Raw genomic sequence first — 23,241 nt, 5'->3', positions numbered from 1 at the left:
TTATTATTTAACAAAAAGTGGCTCACTAAGCTGAGATTATTAATAAATCAATACAAATCAACATTCAGTCAGATAAGAGGAACCTGAAAAGCAATATGGTGTTCACGACTTCACAGAGAAGGTAGCATTTAAAGGCTTAAAAGCACAAATGTTTCTTGATTCTAAGACTGTATGTGCACTAAACTGACAAATAGTCACAGGCAAATAAAACTTTAGTGACAAGACAGCACTGGACTGATCAGTAATGATTCTGTCTACTGTGCTGAACATCTCGCATGTTGGATCCAATCCTTATTGTTCATCCCTGCAACTGCATTAATGTTAAGAGTTTATATATATATATATATATATATATATATATATATATATATATATATATATATATATATATATATATATATATTTTTTTTTTTTTTTTTTTTTTTTTATATAAAGCATATTTATCTGCTGTGAGATGACTGAAAGTCAGTTTGTGTTGTCCCTCATCATGTGATCTGTTTCAGTGCGGTGTTAGTGAAGTGAGCATTGATTGCTATAAAGTGTGCTGTTCTTCATCTCAGTATATTGTCATCTCCAGGTGATGGTCAGCGGCTGAATGTTTCCTCAAAGCTCTGCTAATGTCTGCATTGGTGTTTTAGCTGCAGTATGGCAGAGTGGCAAGTAAAGGACTCTCTCTCAGAGAAACACAGGTATTGACTCTGTTTTTACACCATTATTTCAACACTTTCTTTTTTGCCTGATCAATTGGTCAAATGGGGGTACAGTTTTCTTCTTAGCTGGTTCTTGGTGAAAAATGTTGGAGAATATGGAGTTAGTTTATATGGAGTAATATGGAGTGAGCGAGACCTTTGCACGCTTGTCTTGATATGTCTGAGAAACTTAAAATAAGCCCCTCAGCTGTCAGAACACAGTAAACACAGTAAGTGTGTTTGTGCACACACACTCACTATAATCTGCTCTTTCACTCCACTGAACTACAATGCAGAAACTGTTTAGCTCAGGCTGATCTAAAGGGTTAATGCTGACAACTGATGATCAACAGTAAAATTATTTCCAACCAGCACCAATCAAGACTTCATGATCAGATGCTGATATTGCTTCACTATATGAAGTCATTGGGGGTAAAAACAGCCACAAACATAACAAAAGGGTGCTACATTTGAACAATACACACAGATTAATAAAGATATACATGTTAAACTTAGTGTGTAGTTCTGTTAAGGAAATTTTATTTATTTTTGTCTTTTCTACCTAGAGATTATACTAATTTATATTAATGTTTTGTTTTTTTATGTTTGAGCCAATAATTAGTTTGCCCTTAATTAAACTGAACAAACTCATATTTGTCTGATAAACTATTAAAGGAGACTGAAGTTTGTCCTGCAGTTTATTCCTCTGGTGTGTTTGTGTGTTCAGTGTGAGATCAGGATCATGTGTGTCCAGCTCTGTGTCTCTGAAGAGTGACCGGTCAAAAAGGAATCCACTAAACTTCAGTGGGAAAACACCATCATCTGCACAAAGGTATTGTGTGTTTTACATTATTGCTCACATCAACAGTTTTGTGTAAACCAACAATTCAGTAAAGAGAGTCATTCCTGAATAAATCAGTTGTTTAAAATAATCAAATGACTTGGTGATTAAGACATTTATAGACACCTGACTTCTTATTCAGAGGATCTTTCATTAAATATTAATATATTAGATTTCTGTCAATTATTTCATTTGTGGAACATGAAAGATGTTTTGAAGAAGTTTTTAACTATATTGTTTTGTAAGTATATCTAAATAAAGGTCAAGCTTTAGAAGGTAAATGTAGCTGTGTTGTTTTGTAGCAAAAAGTTTGTGTAATAATGAACTGTAAATCAAATGTTTATTTCAAAGCTACTTTCTAATAATGACTTTGTGATTGACAGTTCTTTGTAATGACAGATACAATTAACTGTGATTTCTCAGCTCAATGTAACAGAAAACTCAAGTAACAAATCTGTCCACTGTCTCCTTATTATGAGCACTACATGCATTATTTTCAGTGTTTGTAAGATATATCTGTATGTGTTTGCCTCTAAATGTATTATTACAGTAGTTTTATTTGTTAACAGTGTTGAATATGAGTTACCATATTCAGGAGACGAGACTCACAGGAGACAAAAGAGTTTCACAGACAATCTCCAGTCCATCTTCCAGGTGTAAATTTTTTGTTTTTTTATTGTTACGTGGGTCTGTTTTCTTTAATCTATTTATTTATTGCCGGTTTGTGCCTGTGATCGAGTTCTAGGAGGATTGTTTACCCAACTTATCCAGGATTGGATGACGTCCGTGACGTCACAGGGGATTCCCACTATATAAGGCTGACAGCAATGGCGTCTCTGTCTCTCTCTCTCTATCTTGCAGTCTCTCGCCCTCCCTCAGCTCGGTGGTGGCTTGCGCTCAGGCGGTCTGGCTGGCAGTGCTCCGCATGCCCGGCGATCATTCATCTAGATGCCGCTCCATTTAGTGTTTTGTTCCTGTTAATCTTTTGATTCTTAATTCGTAATGTGTTAACTAGTTTGTTTATTTTGATACTTTGTTTTGTAGCAGGTAGGGGTTTATTTTTCATAGTCACGTTTTGTTATTTATTTAGTTTAGTGAAGGTAAGCAGTGGCCCGGAAGACTCACCTATTTTTATTCCTTTCACGCGAGTTTAGGTAAGATCTGTCCATTTAAAGCAGTATAGTCAGAGACCTGTTTACCTTAGCTTCCCTACCTGTCTACTTGATTTTGTTAATGTTTTGTCAATTTTTGAAAACTTATGAGTTATGGAAAATTAAACATATTGATGGAACGTCAATTTAACCATTCAAACGTCTGTGTCTTCCATATGTTCGGCTCAAACCTTGATTGTTGTTGTTATTCGAGCCAGTTTTGAGTTTGGGCAGTAACAATTATAAATAAAAATAAATAGTTATTTAAAAACATACCGCTTAAATAAAATGTAGAGCGATTAAATTATTAAGGAATCAGTGACCAGTACATTGAATTATTATACAATAATGCACATCTGTGATACTCGTGGAGTCGCCGTTACACCTCTGTGTGCATTATTTTCTAATAAATGAACAGATTAGTCAATTATTCTGCATATCCCACTATGTCATTTTTGTTTAATAGATGTCCAATTGAGGATGGCTTGACTAAAGGCTATGCTTGAGCTTTTGGTGAAAATCTAACAGTAATCCAAATCTAGACTATCAATACAAAGATTAGACACAATTCACACGTGTAGTCATTCATTCATGTGTATTTGATGACTAGTCTAGTTTGGGCTATTCTTTCATGACTATTAAACTTTTACTGACAGACAAATGTAAGCCTTGTTTTAGCCAAAACATCAATGTTTATGTCTCTATTAGAGTTTAAACACACACAAATTATTAGTCATTTTAAACACACAAAAAACATGCTTTCTGAGATGCTGATGTTTCCACACTTAATGCCACTGTTCAGATGTTGTATTACAGACATCTACAGCTTTTTGTCCTCAAACAGCTCCTGTTAATAAGACAAATCATTTCAAATCCTTATCTTACAAATCCAAAACCTTCTGTTGTGTTTTGATGTGACTTTTGGCTCCTGTAGCTGTGAAATAATTAAAATCATTCAGGAATTATAAATGTGCTCAATGCCTGTCTGAATCTACTTTATCTGAGAATAAGTGCACACCCTAGATTGTTGATCAGCCAATAAAATAAAGAACTGTCCTGTAGTATTATGTATTATAATGTATTTTTAATTCTTTAGTAGTTTGTGGAACTGTATGCAAATGAATGTTTTGGTTAAATGTTGTTTTTCTCGTTTCTTCACTCATAGAATCTTGAGAGCAAAATGATCAGATTTATGAGGAATGAACTGGAGAAATTTAAGAAAATCTTACAAGCAGAAAACAGACAAGAGTTTGTAAAGGACTTTAATGAGAACAGAAGCAGAATCACAGAAGCAGCTCTTGATCTCACACTCTTCTTCCTGAGAGAGATGAAGCAAGATCAAGCTGCTGATACTCTCCAGGGTAAGAGACTCATGGATAGACCCACACGAAACCTGCAGATTTACACAGATTTTTAGCCCATCATTGAGTCTATTTATTCACTTGTGCGCATTTTTATTTATTTCGTTTTTAATTAATTTTAGTAATATTGTTGACAAATAGGAAAATGTTCATTTGATTTATGTACAGTACAGTTGGTAAAGTCATATTTTCTGTCCTTTAGTAGATCTGTTATATGACTTACTTTGTTTAGCAACTAAGTGAATCTAATTTGATTTGTATTGTAAACATTAAATATTATTATTTTACAAGTTAAAAAGGTGTTATTTTTTGTGTATTTTATATATTTAGTTTTTATTTATGATAATCCCAAAATTATGATATTCCCAAAATCATGCAGTAATCTGCAGATATTTTACAAATTTATCCACAGAAATAGCAAAAAAATGCCTAAAAGTTCTGTCTGGCCCTACTCATGGCGCTCTGTCAGACTGTCACTTACAAATAAGTCAAGACTAAATCTCTCTGTTTCTTTGCTCTTGTGGTTAGGCGAGCTGTTCTTCATTAATCAGCTTAAATGTAGCCTGAAGAAGAAATATCAAAGTGTGTTTGAAGGAATTGCTCAGCAAGGAGACTCCACACTTCTGAATAAGATCTACACAGATCTCTATATCACTCAGGGTGCGAGTGAACAGGTCAACACTGAACATGAGATCAGACAGATTGAAGCTGCTTCCAGAAGTCATCAGTCACTAGAGATACAGGTTGAATGCAAACATTTGTTTGAAGCAGCTGAACAAGACGAGCAGATCAGAACTGTCCTGACAAAAGGAGTTGCTGGCATCGGGAAATCAGTCTCTGTGCAAAAGTTTGTTCTGGATTGGGCTGAAGAAAAAGAAAATCAAGATATCAGCTTCATATTTCCTCTTCCATTCAGAGAGATGAACTTAAAGGAGAAAGAAAGACAAAGTTTAAAAGACCTCATAACTCAGTTTTTCCCAGAGACTGAAGGACTGAACCTTACAAGAAGCACACGATTCAAAGTCCTGTTCATCCTTGATGGATTGGATGAATGTCGTCTTCCTCTGAACTTTGCTGGTAATGAGACGTGTCATGATGTATCTTCAGCAGTCTCTCTGGATGTTCTCCTGACGAACCTCATCAAGGGAAATCTGCTTCCTTCTGCTCTCATCTGGATCACCAGCAGACCAGCAGCTGCCAGTAAGATTCCTGCTGACTGTATCGACCGGCTGACAGAGATACGAGGATTCAATGATGCCCAAAAGGAGGAGTACTTCAGAAAGAGACTCACAGATCAGAATCAGGCCAGAGAAATCATTGATCACATTAAACAGTCAAAGAGTCTCTTTATTATGTGCCACATCCCAGTTTTCTGCTGGATTTCAGCCACTGTTCTCCAGAACATACTGAAACTGAAACACAGGGCTCATGCTGAAACACTGCAGGAATCTCCCAAGACTCTGACACAGATGTACACACACTTTCTCCGCTTTCAGATCCAGCAGAGCAGAAGAAAGTATGATGGAGAAAACACACCAGATGTCTCCTGGGATCCAAACCTCATCCTTTCACTGGGGAAACTGGCCTTCCAGCAGCTGGAAAGAAACAATGTGATCTTCTATGAGAGCGATCTGAAAGACTGTGGCATTGACGTCAATAAAGCATCTGTGTACTCAGGCATGTGTACCCAGATCTTTAAGAAGGAAACAGGATTTGTTCTTCATACTATGTACTGCTTTCTTCACTTGAGCATTCAAGAGTTCATTGCAGCCCTTTATCAACATCTGATTCTCGACAGTGTCAAGACACAAGCAGAAAAAAACAGAAATGAGTCCATGACTGATTTTCTGAAGACTGCAGTGGACAAGGCTCTGGAAAGTGAGAATGGACATCTGGACCTTTACCTTCGCTTCCTTCTCGGTCTGTCACTCCAGTCCAATCGACAACTCTTACGAGGCCTGTTGACACAGCAGGATGACAGAGACCAAAGCAAAAAGGAAATAATTGCCTACATCAAGCAGAAGCTTGAAGGAAATCTGTCTCCAGAGAGATCCATCAATCTGTTCTACTGTCTGAATGAACTGAACGACCAAACTCTGCTGAAAGAGATTCAGTCTCACCTTAGTGGAGGAAGTCTGTCGTCTGCTGACCTTTCACCAGCCCAGTGGTCTGCTCTGGTCTTTGTGCTGTTGACCTCAGAGGAGGAGCTGGAGGAGTTTGAGCTTCAGAAATTCCAGAGATCAGACGAGTGTCTCAACAGACTATCAGCAGTCATCAAAACCTCCAAAAGAGCTCTGTAGGTCAAAGTTCTTCTTTCATTCATCTGTAGAAGTCTATCTATTAGCCCATTGATGAAACTAACAGCATGGTCGAAGGTTAAATGCAAATAAGCCTTTTCTAGTGCTTCTGAAAAAAATTGTGTCATTTATTAGAATTTATTTACATTATTTTTTTAGCTCCAAATTTAATCTGACTCCAATTTTAAATGACCGTCAAATTTAAACTGTATTTCTATATGTAAGAATGAATCAGATTTATCATTTATGACTCAATTTAGAGTTTTGATCTATATCTGTTCCCATACTCTTCAGTTATACATTCATTAGGGACCAAACGTCGCTCAGACTTTCACACCCGGGTTTGCGTGTCTTCTCATGGACAGTATGTCAACACTCTAAAGTTAGTCAGAGGATGTAGGGTTAGCTAATACTTAAATAGTCTGGATTCAAACTGCTCACTCATCCTAAAAGAGTGGTTGATTTAGCCACTTCCAGACAACTTGCTAATTTCAGCGATTAGATGATTAAAGATCTCCATGCTGTCGTGTCAAAACTGCTCTGTACAGTCAAATGTGTCTTTAGAATCAAAAGTGTAATCATGTCGAATCATAAAGGTAGTGCAGACTCCACTTAATCTACTGGGCCCGGTTTTTCAAAAGTAATCCACTGGGATTTTGGATAAGGGATTGGATCAAATCTTGAAAATGGGTTTTTCAAAAGAAAAAACGGATTACATAATCGGATTAGATCACGTAATACAATCTTGGTTTTGATACAGGTCAAACCTTTAGTTTGGGTTTTTCAGATGTTTTTTTTTGTAGGATTTGGATCACTTTGATCCAAAAAACCTGGATTAAACTGATCCCATCAGAAGGGTGGATTTAGCGTGGATTTCATGCCCAAAATGTAATGAAAACTTTAAAAAAAGTTATTCAATAAAACTATATTTGGATCATGCAGTATCTTACGAGATATACTATTTATTCATGAGGTTTTAATTTTATTTGTTCATCTGTCAGGCTATAGTGATTATTGGCTTTAACGTATTCAGCCTTTCAGTATAGGCCTACAGCAAAATAGAAAGAGTTTGGCCTCATAAAATAATCCCGCAAACAGCTGTCAAATATATATATATATATATATATATATATATATATATATATATATATATATATATATATATATATATATATATATTGTAGCGAGGCAGAGGGAAGACAGCGACACAACAGGATGAGTTTACAGACAAGTCCCCGGAGGGTGCTTTATTTACAAAGTGAAGGTGTTGTAAAAGGTGCTCTTCTTTAGGGTGAGGTGCTCTGGTGCTCCGGGAAGTAGGTGAAGGACAGTGAGTAGTCGGGTGAAGGATCGTCACGAGCTGGAGTCCGCTACGGAGAGACAAAGAGACAAGCATTAGCACAGGGAGTCATAGGATGAATGAAGCTCATCTTCTCCTGGCGTAGGTTGGGCTTATATGCCTCTCCGTGTGATGCCGTCCAGCTGTGGGCGATCCTGGCTTGATGAGGGTCCAGCTGGGTGAAATTAGCGACCAGGGCGACGTGGCATGTAATCGCTCGCTACAATATATATATATATATATATATATATATATATATATATATATATATATATATATATTCATCACAATGGAAAATATTTTTGTGTTTAGAATATTTATTAGTGATGCATGATTAAAGAATAAAAAAAAAAATTCAAAGAATGGCAATGCCTGATTTTTGAAATCATGTCAGGATATATGGAGACCCAAGCGCAAGGGAGAAGATTAAAGGAATTTATTAAACAGAACCAAATCCACAATTCTGCTCTCCTTGGCAGTAAGTAACAGTCACTCAAAATATAGAAACACAAGCAGTCTATAAACGACCCTCCTCTGGGCGGTGGTGGACTGATCAAACGAAAGAGATCCTCTTGGTATAACAGTAGTAAAGTTAGGACAGACCTCAGGGAATCAAGCAGATGAGACCTCACTTGAGCGTGGACTGTGGGCAGAGCAGAGGTGAGCCAGAGCACAGATAACAGGATTAAACGTGGTGAAATAGACAATGCAAGACTTGACGAGACGTAGTGCAAAGTGCGAAACTATCTTGGAACCGGTAACTCAAGCAACAGTAGAACACAGAATCAATTAACAAGCACAAAACGAGGGAGAAGGGGAGACTAAATAGCTACAATAATCAGGGAGAACAGGTGAGAGGAATGGGGACGGGGAAACAAGCAAATTGATAACAGGTGAAACTGCATACAAATGATAATACACAAGAGGGAGACAGAGAAGTCACAAAAAACCCCGACAGTATTCCCCCCTCTCAAGAAGCGCCTCCTGTCGCTCCAGAGGAGAAAGACTGGTGAGAGCAAAGGAAGTCATCGATGAGCGAGCGGTTCAGGATGTCCCGAGACGGTATCCAGCTTCTCTCCTCAGGACCATATCCCTCCCAATCGACCAGAAACTGCTGACCACGATCCCGGCGCCTTACATCAAGCAACCTCCGTACCTTGTAGATAGGGGGACTATCAACGACAATGGGGGTAGAGGGGGAGGGAGGGGAACTATAGGAAGAGTGGAATACGGGTTTGATACAGGATACATGAAAAACTGGGTGGATGCGTTGCAAATAGGATGGTAGTTTAAGACCGATAGCTGCTGGATTAATAATCTTATCGATAGTGAACGGACCGATAAAACGAGGTACCAATTTACGAGAAGGTGCTTTGAGGGGAAGATTCCGAGTGGAAAGCCATACCTTTTGCCCACAGACGTAACGAGGGGCGTGAGTGCGGTGGCGATTGGCAGAGCATCGAATACGTTCACCGGAGCGGCGGAGCGCGGACACCGTACTCTCCCAAGTGCGCCTACAGCGTTGTATAAAGGTTTGAACTGAAGGAACAGCGGTCTCTATTTCCTGAGAAGGGAAAAGAGGCAGTTGGTAACCGAGACAACACGCAAATGGTGATAAACCAGTGGACGAGGACGGTAGTGAATTATGCGCGTACTCAGCCCACGGCAGTAGTTCACACCATGAAGAGGGGTTACGAGCGGCGAGACTTCGAAGTATTCGGCCTAGATCTTGGTTAGCTCGTTCGGTCTGGCCATTAGTCTGAGGATGATAACCTGAAGATAGACTAACAGAGGCCCCAAGCTGTTTGCAAAACTCTCTTCAGAACTGTGATGTGAATTGCGAACCGCGGTCGGATAGGACATCAACGGGTAGCCCGTGAATTCTAAAAACATTGTTAATAATAACTTGCGCTGTTTCGCGGGCTGAAGGAAGTTTGGGTAACGGAATAAAGTAAGCCGCTTTAGAGAAGCGATCAACTGGGGGGGAAGACCTGTTATGAAGTCAAGCGCGATATGCGACCAGGGACAAGATGGGACGGGGAGAGGTCGCAATAATCCGGAGGGTGCGGAGTTGCTAGACTTGTTCTGTGCGCAAACGTGGCATGATTTGACAAAGCGTCGAACGTCTTGCATCATAGCGGGCCAACAGAAACGACAGATAACAGCTAACGTCCTGCTAATGCCAGGATGAGCCGTTAATTTAGAGGTGTGTCGCCAACGGAGGACAGCAGTGCGTAAAGGTCTGGCAACGAAGAGTTTACCCGAAGGACAGTTACGGGGGGCTTGGGTGCGAGCGAGCGCTCTTTTAACAGAGTTCCCGATACCCCAGGACACGGCTCCTAATACCTTACCAATAGGTATGATAGGTTCGGGAGAAGGTTTATTCTCTAACACCGAAAATTGGCGGGAGAGCACGTCAGGTTTGATATTCTTGGTACCCGGGCGATAAGAAATGATGAAATTGAAACAATTGAAAAATAGTGCCCAACGAGCTTGACGCGCGTTAAGCCTTTTGACAGATCGAATAAATTCGAGGTTATGGTGGTCCGTCCATACAATAAACGGAACAGAGGTACCCTCTAGCCAGTGGCGCCATTCACCGAGCGCGAGATGGATAGCGAGAAGTTCACGATTTCCGACATCATAGTTGCGTTCAGCCGGAGTGAGACGATGCGAGAAGAAAGCGCACGGATGGACCTTGTTATCCTCCGCAGAGCGTTTGGAAAGTACGGCACCTACACCCACATCTGAAGCGTCAACCTCAACTATGAACTGTTTCTCGGGATCCGTGGTGATGAGAATAGTAGTGGATGCGAACATCCTTTTAAGACGGTCGAATGCCTGTTGCGCAGAATCAGACCATTCGTAACGAGTTTTAGCCAATTTAAGAGCCGTGAGAGGAGCAGCGATCTGGCTAAAGTTACGGATAAAGCGACGCTAGAAATTAGAAAAACCCAAGAAACGCTGGAGAGCGACGCGAGACTTAGGAATGGGCCATTCGGTTACGCCGCAAAGCTTAGCGGGATCCATACTAACGCCCTTATCTGAGATTATATACCCGAGAAATGGGACAGAGCGAGTATGAAAGTCGCACTTCTCTGACTTGACGAAAAGACGGTTCTCCAGCAGACGTTGGAGCACACGACGTACATGTTGGACGTGGGTAGGTAAATCTGGCGAAAAAATTAGGATATCGTCTAAAATAGACGAAGACAAAAATATTGAGCATATCGCGAAGTACGTCATTAATGAGTGCCTGAAATACGGCGGGAGCGTTTACCAGCCCAAAGGGAAGAACCCGGTATTCAAAGTGACCGAAGGGTGTATTAAACGCCGATTTCCACTCATCTCCGGCCTTAATTCACACAAGATGATAAGCATTGTACAAGTCTAATTTGGTGAAAATGCGAGCCCCTTGAAGGATATCGAAGGCAGTCGACATAAGCGGTAATGGGTACTTATTTTTAATAGTGATCTCAATAAGTCCACGGTAGTCAATGCATGGGCGTAAAGAGCCATCTTTCTTTTTGACAAAAAAGAAACCAGCACCGGCTGGAGAGCATGACGGAACTATAGTACCAGCGGCTAAAGACTCAGATAAATATTTATCGAGCACCTCTCTCTCGGGTGCGGATAAGGCGAAAAGACGACCCCGCGGAGGAGTGGTACCTGGGAGGAGATCAATGCTGCAGTCATATGGTCTGTAAGGAGGGAGAGCTTCGGCCCGGGACTTACTGAAGACCGCTCGCAGATCGTGGTAAACCTCAGGAACACCTGATAAATCTACAGGCTCCTCCTGTAACACAGAGGAAGAGAAGCCAGGAGAAACAGCAGATACAAGACAATTTGCATGACAAGGTAAAATCCATGAGACAATGGATCCCTTAACCCAGTCTATTTGAGGATTGTGTTTAACTAGCCAAGAATGGCCCAACACTATGGGTGTAGAGGGGGAACAAATAACAAAAAAAGTTAAAGTCTCTCGATGATTGCCAGAAACATGTAAACTCACCGGAGAGGTGGAGTGAAGCACTTTAGACAAGACACGGCCATCTAGGGCATACACAGTGGGCGGGTCCCTAAGAGGCTGGAGTGGAACTTTATGTTTTGCGGCAAAAGACTCATCAAAAGTCTAGGTCGGCGGGAAGATCGTGATCGTAGAGTTCATCCTTTAACAGAGCCCTCAACCCATCCAGGAAGCGAGCGGAAAGGGCGGCTTCGTTTCAACAGCAAGTATTGGAGAGGGTGCGAAACTCAATCGCATAATCGGTTACGGAGTGGTAGCCCTGGCGGAGAGTGGATACAAGAAGTGATGCTTCCCGACCTTGAACCGAACGATCAAAGACCTTGAGCATCTCCCCTTTAAAGGCGTCAAAGTGGGTACAGATTTCCGACTCGGCCTCCCACAAAGAGGTTCCCCAGTCCCTCGCTCTGCCCGACAGGAGAGAGATGACGTATGCGACACGGGCTCGATCCTCAGCATACGTATAGGGCTGCAGGGAAAACACAACCTCACATTGGGTGAGAAAAGCAGGACACTGTGTTGGCTCACCCGTGTAAGTGGATGGATTATTGACCCTCGGCTCTGAGGAAAGACGGGCCGGCAGTGGGAATCCCAGGTTGTGACGTAACGTGTGAATATGACTGGATAGATCCGCTACTTGCGCGGCCAGGCTCTCTACAGCTTGTCTCGCATCGCTGAGCTCTTCGGCGTGTCTGCCCAACATCGCTCCTTGTTGTTCGACCGCAGAGCGGATTGGAGACTCCCTTGCTGGGTCCATGAATGGCTTGTTAATTCTGTCAGGATATATGGAGACCCAAGCGCAAGGGAGAAGATTAAAGGAATTTATTAAACAGAACCAAATCCACAATTCTGCTCTCCTTGGCAGTAAGTAACAGTCACTCAAAATATAGAAACACAGGCAGTCTGTAAACGACATTCCTCTTGGCGGTGGTGGACTGATCAAACGAAAGTGATCCTCTTGGTATAACAGTAGTAAAGTTAGGACAGACCTCAGGGAATCAAGCAGATGAGACCTCACTTGAGCGTGGACTGTGGGCAGAGCAGAGGTGAGCCAGAGCACAGATAACAGGATTAAACGTGGTGAAATAGACAATGCAAGACTTGACGAGACGTAGTGCAAAGTGCAAAACTATCTTAAACTGGGAACCAGTAACTCACACAACAGTAGAACACAGAATCAATCAACAAGCACAGAACGAGGGAGAAGGGGAGACTAAATAGCAACAATAATCAGGGAGAACAGATGAGAGGAATGGGGACGGGGAAACAAGCAAATTGATAACAGGTGAAACTGCATACAAATGATAATACACAAGAGGGAGACAGAGAAGTCACAAAAAACCCCGACAAATCACTTTCAACAATTTTAAAAAAGAGACTGGGCAGAAGTTCAGCTTCATCTGGCAAAGGAACAACTGACTCTGACCAAACTGCAGCAAACCAAGTCCACACTTGAGATCTGCCTCCTAAAGAATACGCTCAGACAAGCTGCTCCCTCTACATCAGATGAGGAAGTCTGACATTATTGTGGAGGTTTCAACATTGTCTTTTTTTATTCAAAACATCTATATTTGAAACTTATTATAAATATCCTCAATTCAATTCAATTCAGCTTTATTTGTATAGCGCATTGTATAGCGCTACAATGTAGCTTGTGTCAAAGCAGCTTTACATAAATGGTCATAGTAACTGGAACAGTGTAGTTCAGTTTTTAGTGTTTAAGTTCAGTTCAGTTCAGTTTAGCTCAGTTCAGTGTGATTTGAAATCATTACTGAGAGTTCAAATACTGAAGAGCAAATCCATCGATGCGTAGCTCTACCAATCCTGAACCATGCAAGCCAGTGGCGACAGCGGAGAGGGAAAAAAACTTCACCTGATAGGAGTGAAGAAAAAAAAACCTTGAGAGAACCAGACTCAGTTGGGCACGACCATTTTAATTTCTCCACTGGCCAAAAGTCTTGTACAGAGCTTTAGTCACCGTGGTGGAGGCTGGAAGATGGCCTCAGCGAAGACTCGTCGCTGGAATCAGACTCATGTTCTCCACTCCCCATGACCATCAGCGCCGCAGCAGCTGGTCCCGGATATGGAAACCTTGGGATCATCTCGTCACTGGTCTTGGATCCAACCAGTGACTGCATAATCTGAGGACCTCGGGATGAGTATCCCCAGGTGAAAAAAATAAAATAAAATAAAATAAAAATGTAGTGTTGTAGATCTCAGATGAGCGGACTGCTGGAGGAGGATGGGGTGGGGTTTTTCTTGCTTTTATTATTTATTATTATAATTATTTTATTATTTATAAAATTTTCTTGGTTTTCATTTCAAATAAAAATAAAGTTATATTTACCCCACACTGGCTATTCTACTTGTTGCTCTTTACATAGGCCTATCTATCCATCTACATTGAGATTGAGCACTGGTAATCCAGATTTAGTGATCCTGAAAAGTTCCTATCCGGATCAGATTGATCCAATCCAATGTTGCTTTTAAAAACTGGCTCAAAAAGTAAGCTGGATTACATGATCACGGATCGCAAAAACAGGATTACTAAATCCGGATCAATTTTATCCGGATAAAACATTTTGAAAAACCGAGCCCTGGATATAGATTTAGAATTATATAGATATAGAATTTAGAATGATTTAAAACTTAACATTTTATTTGTCAGGTAAAATAGTATTATGCTAATTACATAATAAAATCTTCAGGAAGCCAATTCAGAAATGAGACTGTAACAAAACAACATCCATTACTCGAAGACAAATCAAAGACTTAGAGATGCATACCTGACCAGAGAAGGGATAGTTTACCCAAAAAGTAAATTTACTAAATTTCACTAAATCTTAAATAGTTATAAACCTTTCTAAAACTTTGTTTCTCCTGTTGAACATAAAAGAAGATGCCTACCATGTAGGTCAATGGCTGATGGTTTTCAGCTGTCATAAAAAGACTATTTTCTGTTAAATGTGGTTAAAAAGATCATAAAGGTTTGGAACCACTTGAGGGTGAGTAAATGTTTGGGAGAACTATCTTTTAAGAAACAGCAAATATGAAAGTAAACTACATTGTCTATTATCGAAAATAAAGTGATTCAGTACCTTAAAACTCCTTTCTGGTAAGAGTGGAATGATCACGCTGATGTTTTCTCCATTCTGTCTATTTTGACCTTCTCTATGCTGACAATTATCAGGTAACACTGACTACGTTTACATGGACATCAGTATTTGGAATTATTTGCCTTAATCCAATTAAGACAATAGTAAGATTAAGGTGTTTACATGAGCTGCTTTTTGAATGTTCCTTTCATGATCCCGTTTTACATGTTATAGCACTTAATTTGATTAATGGTTGTTTCCTTTTTAATTTGTCGACTTTAACTGCAGTTTGGCACTTTCACTTTCATTCTGTAAGTTTTCATGCATGAGCCCCGTGACAAACAAAATATTGGATGCAACTATGAACTGCTGGAGGAGTGTAGTTTTAATGGAAGTTCATACCGCATGCTGAATGAACCCAGCCGGCATTTCAACGGTGATTCAACGTTGAATCAACGTCAGGTCTATGGTTGGATCAACGTTGAATTACCTTTCGATTTTGCAAATTGGATCAACGTTTATATAGTGACGTTGTTTCACCGTCAGACCACCACCGGTGATTCACCGTTGAAATCACAACGTTGTTTCACTCTTACCTTCTTCATGGGTGAATTATGGTCGTTTCGTAGACGTTGATAAAGGTTGAATTACCTTTCGATTTTGCAAATTGGATCAACGTTGATACCGTGACGTTGTTTCACCGTCATACATTTCAACGTAAGTTAAATAGAAATTACATACAACGCAAAGTCCATAAATAGCAAACAAATTTTTACTAATAAAAAATACACAACACAAATACACAACTTAGCCTGTGTATCAATTTATTTAATACACACCTCATTATTTCATTTATTCTAAATATACAGCAACATTTACAGCATACATAGTTCATTAAAACCATGCAGGTTACTATACATCCTGTACACTCAAATACAGAAAAAGGCATACAATTAGTCACTTTTTAATTAGGTTTCATAAATTAAAGTTAGTTAATGTTTACTTACATGAACAAAGAAAAGAACAAATACTTGTACAGCATTTATTAATCATTTAATTAATTGAAATATGTCCCAATGCTATTAAAATCAAAATGTATGCTTGTTAACATTAATGCACTGAGCTGACATGAACTGTACTTTCTTTATATGAAAGATGCTTCATTGCTCTTTGTTCATGTTAGTAAATACATTAACACTTACTAATACAACCTTATTGTAAAGTGTTACCATCTTCAGAAAGACAGATACTAACTAAATTAAACTAAGTAACTAAACTACGCTTCAACCATCACAGTCTCCAAAATACAATTCTGTTTACAAAGTTTACAAAATACCCATTTTTAAAGTGGCTGCAGTAAAAAAATAAATAAAAAACATCACTCACAACTAAGAATCACAAGTGAAATACATTACATCTGTTTGAGGTTTTATAGGTTGAGATAAACACTTGAGGTTATAGCTGGCACTGGGGACAAAGAATCAAGTGTAAAACACTAAAACATCTATATCAGTCTAGCAGGTAAATACATATTTATTTCTCAAACACCAGGTTAGTTTCCTACAAAATCAATAATGAGGTTTGCTATTCCAATTCATTGTGAATGAATGGCTTCACTTTCACAATAGTGAAAACTCATGCTATAATCTAAACCTGACATTGCTTCTTCACTTTGCAGGTCTGCATGCTAAATATTTATTTATTTATTTATTTATTGTATAAAGTACATCTATTGTGTTTAGCATTACTGCAGCAAAACTGAGCACCTGTGACAGTGGAACATGTAGACAAATATTTCAGTAAATCATCAAGAAAATGTGTAGAATATATGGTTTGATTCTCTCTCACAAACACAACAGTAATAGCAATTTGTTATTCCGTTATTATTAGTATCATAAAAATTGCATGTTCACAGGGGTCTTATAATAATGGCTCACATTTGTGAATGTAGGACCACTATTTCACTATTACATGTCACATTAACTGTTCATATAGGTTCTGTAATTAAGTACTTGTGTCATCCCAGAGACCTGTTAATCTTCAGAACACAAACTAAAATATTTTAGATTAAATGCTCCTCATCCTCTACAGACAGCAATGGTCCCAAGATGCTCATTGTCCAGATAAGGCACAAAACACATTGTCAAAACGTTCCATGTGACTTCAATGATTTCAACTGTGAACATACCAAGCTCCAACAACACTTTAGTGAGGCAAAACAAAACAGTAAATACAAATGTGTTTGCGTATATCTCTCCCGCATCAGATCAGCGTGTGCGTTTACTACAAGCAGTAAGCACACACCATGACCTGTTGTGGCAGAGTCAAACAAGTTATTTTTACAGTACTTACTGTGATTTAACCTATGACAAATGTACTGGACCTGTTACACATATATCACTATCTTTTATGAACACAAATTTCACTGTAATGGATGCTGTTGTTTTGCTCCAGTTATACCTTCAGAGAACACTGTACTAGTCAGACATCCATACAAAAGCAGAGAGTTTGGTGTGGTGTAGCAGAACTGCAATAGATGTCTGTCTGTCTAGGCTGACACTGGTTTAGGCCATCAGTATGTCCTTGATGCCCTCAAATGGAGCTTCCAGAAAACCTGCAATAAATGAAATACGAGGTTACAACCAAGTTGGTATCTGCTATTATACAAAGTGAAATTCAAATATTTATTTTTAATTGAATCCAAATTTGTCCTATAATATCGTCACACTCAATAATTTTGACTCATCCATCTGAATATTCCTAACTAAGAGAAGTGAAGAATTAGGTGTGATATCGTCAGGAAGCCCTTCGCCACCACCGGTACCAGCATTTTCAGAATTCAGATTTCAGATTCTCAAAAAAATTACTTTTTTTTTTTTTTTTTTAACAAAGGCTGCAGAAAAAAATCATGAAACATTAAACACATCTAATAATTACAAGTTGTTGTAAACCATTACATGTACTGTAAAAGCTGTTTAAAGCTTTTTAGACATACAGTATGGTTGAGAAAAACTCTAGGAGGAGTAGCACTTCTGCAAAAGTCTGCATGTAGGACAGAGAATTAAAGGGATAGTTCAAAATTTGTATTCTGTCGTCATTTACTGACCACGTTGAACACAAAAGAAGATATTTTGAAGAAAGCTGGAAATCTATAACCATTGACTTCTATAGTATTTTTTTCTACTATGGAGGTCAATGTTTACAGGTTTTTAGTTTTTTTTCAGAATAGCCTCTTTTGTGTTCAACAAAATAAACTCATAATGGTTTTAAACCATTTGGGGAGTAAAATGTGAGTAAGTTTTCATTCTTGGGTGAACTATCCCTTTCAGTTGGAAAACAACAGAATTCTTAAGTAGACCCTTTTCGCAAGACAGATGATGCATTTCATTTCTCATCTTACTCTAAGTTTTTAATATTTAGATTTATTTAAATAGCATGTTTATTTATTTGTTTTATGACATTTAATAAAAACAACTTCTCAATGACATCACATGTACTGGACCTGCTACACATGTATCACTATTTTATGAATACAAATTTCACTGAAACAGGTGCTGTTGTTTTGCAGTAATTCCAGTAATACCTTTAGAGAACACAGTAGTAGTCAGACATCCATACAAAAGCCTTGGCGTGGAGTAGCAGAACTGCAGTCTGTCCAGGCTGACACAGGTTTAGGCCATCTGCGTGTTCTTGATGCCCCTCAACTGGACCTTTCAGAAAACCCACAAAGTTAAAACCCATTAAACCTCTTATCTGCTATTATACAGTCTAATTTAAGCATTAATTTCTCACTAAATACATATTTGTTCCCCAATACTGTCACATAGTATAACATCACAACATGATTTCACAATAATAATATCAAAATAACAATATAGGCTAATATTACAACATAGCCTAACAATCAATAAACAAACAGATTAGAAAGAGAATATCACCAACCAAAGCACCAAGAAGATTTAACAGATAGGCTAGCTTAGTTAAAGGTAAAGTAAACTTACATGGACAAAGCCTTTTCCATTCAACGCTGTGCAAGTCAGTGCGTCTCTGGACTAAGTTGCATGTCTAAAAGCAAAAACAACAACAACAACAACAGTGAAACGACAGCAGTTCACTTTGTAATAATAACACTAATGATACAGCGTATAAAAGGATATTGTTTTATAACGTTGCTCAGTAACTTTAAACTGCGTTTGGAGTTTATCGCTTTGAATTTGCCATAAAAACGCTCATTTAGACTAACGTTAAACATGTGACATTACCTCGAGGTTAGCTGCGTCACCTGAGCGCAAACAAGACTAAAAACCAAACTGGAAAGTTTTAAATGCTTCAAAATTCGAAACACTACACCTCAAAAGTCACGTTTAAGATACACTGTGTGTAAAATAAAATCGGGGGGTAAATAAAACATTAAAGCATCTAAAAACACGCTTACCTCTGAATTCTGCTGCACTGCAGGTCAGGTGTTCGTAATTAAGTGAAGTGAAGCGCTGCGCGTGGCCGCGTGCGCCGAGTCCTACGATACCATGGTAACCAAACATGTTGAATATTGGGTGAAGCCATGACGTTAATTCAACATACAGATCATGATAAAAAAATGTCAACGTTGATTTGTACAAGGATTTCTGTTACTTTTTTCAACCATTCATCATTCAACATTGTTTCAACATTAAAGAAACAACTGACGTATTTTCAACCTCATTTCAACGTTGAAGCCTTGTCATATGCAGGCTGTTTTTCAACCGTTCAACATTAAACGTTCTATCAACATTATTTCAACGTTCAAAACACATCTGACCTTATTTCAACCATATTTCAACGTTGAAGGTCGGTCGTGTGCCGGCTGGGAAAGAAAAAACCTTCACATTGCACGATGCAGGTGTCTTTGGTTTGCACTGACTCTTGTAGATGCAGAGAGTGTCAAACAGCCGTGTGTGTGTGTGTGTGTGTCTTAATCAGAGTATTGTCTTAATTGCACTGAAATCAAATTATTGATGCTCATGTAAGTGTACTCACTGACACAGACACAAACTCATACACATACACACTCATACACTATGGTCAGAAACTGGGAAAATGGAGCTAGGACTCAAACCAGCGACTTTCTTGTTGTTAGGAAAAAAGTGTTAACCACTAAACCACCATGCAACCCTCTTCATTATATCTTCTTCTAAACGTGCAAGCAGGCAAAGCAAATGCAAGAGCAAGAGTTGATTCGGGTAGCCCTGTTCTTCTTTCATTATTGTATCTCACTGCTGCTTTTGATACAGTGGATCATGACATCCTCATAAATCAGCTTATCTGAATTAATCAGCTTATCTGAAGGATAGAACTATATCCGTCAGTTTGTGCAACTCTTGTTCTTCTGTCATTCAATTAATGTGTGGAGTTCTACAGGGCTCGATACTGATCCGGTTTTGTTTTACCTTTACTTATTTGCGTTGGGAAATTTTTTTGAAAAGCATGGCATAAATTACCATCTATATGCTGATGACTCTCAAGTCTACTTCCTCATAAAATCAAAGGATTAATCCTCAATCCCAAAGCTGAAGTCTGTCCTCTCTTTTAGTGATTTGGTGAAGGGATGCACTTTTGCGCTGTGTAAATCCTATCAGTCAGAGTAGCTGTTAGCCGTATCAGTGTGAGCCTGAATCAGACAGAAAATGACACGACACAGCTGAAGCTCACGCCTGCTCTCTAAAATATCATCTAACAAGTGTCTGTCACATATACTCAGAATAAGCAAGTGTAAGTCATATGAAACATTCTCATATATTTTGCGAGTTCAGTATCTGAGATGTAGAAATCAGGGAAAGTGTCTGCATTGCATTTCTCGTTGTCTTCGCTACAACATACCGTTAGCATTAGAAACTGTGTCTGATGTACTAAAGAAGATTGAAACTGCTGAACTAGAGACAACTGAAATGGTGGACATGGCTGGATAAGGCTGAGAAGCTGCAGGCAAGATTACAGGGCAGACAGTCCTGATCACTGACATGGAGGAATCTTTAGAAACAAAAACAAACAGCAATGAATATATTTATTTATCTTCTATATTTCTATTATATTTGCATCTGTTTCACTTTATTTTGTAAAGTGCTTTTAGATACAACATTTAAAGATTTTTGTTCATTAATACATAAAACAATTAAAAGTATATCGGCTTGCAGTGTTCGTTGTTTAATAAAGAGTTAATAAAGTGAGAAAGCCATTTAATTGTGTTTTATGGACATAAATACTATTAAATGCTAAAATCACCAGATGTGCTCACTAATTAGTGAAGTTATACATATTAAACACACTAGATCAACACATTCTTATCGTGTTTGTCCTCTACAAAGGCTACAGTTCTGTAATCTCACTGTTCGGTCCTGTGAGAGTTTGTCTTCAGCTCTACAATCCTCAAACTGTATGCTGAGAGAGCTGGACCTGAGTATCAATGACCTGCAGGATTCAGGAGTGAAGCTTCTCTCTGATGGACTGAAGAGTCAACACTGTAAACTGGAGACACTGAGGTTTGAGTTTAAGGATCTGATTGATTGATTGATTAATTGATTGTTTTTTTTTTTGTTACATCAGACAGATCACATTAACAGTGTGGTTTTTAGTAATGTGTGTTCTTTCTCAGATTGGCCATCTGTAATCTCACTGTTCAGTGCTGTAAGAGTTTGTCTTCAGCTCTACAGTCCTCAAACTGTGTGCTGAGAGAGCTGGACCTGAGTAACAATGACCTGCAGGATTCAGGAGTGAAGCTTCTCTCTGATGGACTGAAGACTGTGAACTGTAAACTGGAGACTCTGAGGTAAATGATTCTCCACTCAACAATAACTACAGACAGATGGTTTCATATTAGAGCTTTTCATGCTTCAACATACTAACCCTGGGTGATACTAAACCCAGATAAAAGAAATTTTGACTGAGAAATGGAGAAAAATCTTGGTTTACAGAATGGGCTGTCCTCCATTATGCTGAGCGCTGTATGTGACTTATACAGCACATATAATATATATTTGAAATGGTGTAAAACGTGTTCGCCAAACTCTCTTGTGCATTAATCCAGTATTTAATAATCATTTCTGAGTGAGTCTGAGACACTGAAGTAGAGGAATGACAAACGCTTTAAACACAAGAATAAATCAGATTTAAACATGAAAAACAATTACTGTAAATCTAAATCATATTTGAAGACCTTTAATACAGATTTCACTAATAGTTGCAGTCTTAGGCCCCGTTTACACTAATGCGTTTTAGTTTGAAAATGCATAAGTTTTGCTACGGTTACGCCAACCGTCCACACTACGCCGGAGTTCTCGAGCGCCTAAAACGGATCGTTTTGAAAACGCTGGAGAGGCCGTTTTCATTCTGAAACGCTGCTGCTCCGTCTCAGTGTGGATGCGCAAAAACGGAGACATCTGAAAATGGAGGCGGGGCTGCAGACATTCGCCTCTCTGATTGGGGCTTTACCTCAATATTAAGTAGCCTAACACACACAGTTCAGTCCTGCATCCTCTCATTGTAAGTTCAGACTTCGCAAGTTTGATCAAGGCTGCAGTCTCTTCTTCTCAGTTTGATATGGAAAAGCAGACTATATCGAGGACACGGGTAAATCTTCAAAGGGAACAGTGTACTTTATAACTTCATTCACATCACCCTGGCTACGTTGTTTCACTTTCTCAACAATAAAATGTAAACATGATTTAAGGACCTGCCTATTTTCATTTTAATATTAGCAACTTAACAGACAGCAGAAATGTTGAGGCGTCGTGCTGCATGAGCGTCATCTTCACTGTGTGGATATTTATAACAAAACGGAGCCTATAACAACTGCCTCCTTTCAATTTCAGTGAAAATACGAAACATACCCTCTCTTTTGCTGATTATCAGTTTTAATAATCGATAATGGCCATTATAAAAGTATAACATACAATAAGTTTATACATTATAGGAAATAAAGGCAAGCGATCAGTCAATATACAGAATGTAGGCTAGTAACATGAATCATTAACTTATTTTTGCGCTTAGCCAAAACACGTTACCCGAGAACAAGTAATAGATTCCAATGACCAAAGTCAGGGAATATGTCGATAGATAAAGACAACAAGATGAATGAAATATCCCGTTTAATAAATATAGTGAGATTAGATCCAGCGGGAGATGCTTGATGAGAAGTCCGACTACTCTCATCTGGGTAGAAATGCTGAAGCGCTTGCCCGAGAGTGTCTGTGTGGTCACGTGATGTGCGTTTTCAGCGTTTTGGTGTGGACGGAGAGCAGTTCAGAAACGCTGGGTATAACGCGAGTGTGGACGCGGATCATTTTCATTCTAAAACGCCGTTTTAAAACTAAAACGCACTAGTGTAAACGGGGCCTTAGTTCACTGTTTGAAAACTTTACCAGGTTGTGTCTGTCTGTGGGTGTCAACAATCAATATTTCCGTGTGAAAGT

At 38.9% G+C, this 23,241-nt stretch overlaps 2 protein-coding genes across 2 annotated transcripts in view; one reads left to right on the top strand and one right to left on the bottom strand.

Moving 5' to 3' along the window:
- The window catches only part of LOC100537530 (uncharacterized), an 858,077-nt gene that overhangs the window by 331,963 nt on the left and 502,873 nt on the right, over positions 1 to 23,241 (bottom strand). The gene's annotated exons all lie outside the window — the stretch shown is intronic.
- Positions 1 to 23,241, top strand: part of LOC110439541 (NACHT, LRR and PYD domains-containing protein 3-like) — a 50,846-nt gene that overhangs the window by 14,011 nt on the left and 13,594 nt on the right. Inside the window, exons 2-8 of the mRNA XM_073948239.1 lie at positions 578 to 689; positions 1,417 to 1,521; positions 2,100 to 2,184; positions 3,847 to 4,042; positions 4,571 to 6,338; positions 21,139 to 21,312; positions 21,426 to 21,599. Coding sequence (XP_073804340.1) covers positions 646 to 689; positions 1,417 to 1,521; positions 2,100 to 2,184; positions 3,847 to 4,042; positions 4,571 to 6,338; positions 21,139 to 21,312; positions 21,426 to 21,599 — 2,546 coding nt within the window. The 5' untranslated portion in view covers positions 578 to 645. The remainder of the gene's footprint in view (positions 1 to 577; positions 690 to 1,416; positions 1,522 to 2,099; positions 2,185 to 3,846; positions 4,043 to 4,570; positions 6,339 to 21,138; positions 21,313 to 21,425; positions 21,600 to 23,241) is intronic.

The sequence above is a fragment of the Danio rerio genome, chromosome 4, assembly GCF_049306965.1.
Source record: "Danio rerio strain Tuebingen ecotype United States chromosome 4, GRCz12tu, whole genome shotgun sequence".
Lineage (NCBI taxonomy): Eukaryota > Metazoa > Chordata > Actinopteri > Cypriniformes > Danionidae > Danio > Danio rerio.
This window is presented reverse-complemented; position numbering and strand designations above follow the sequence as displayed.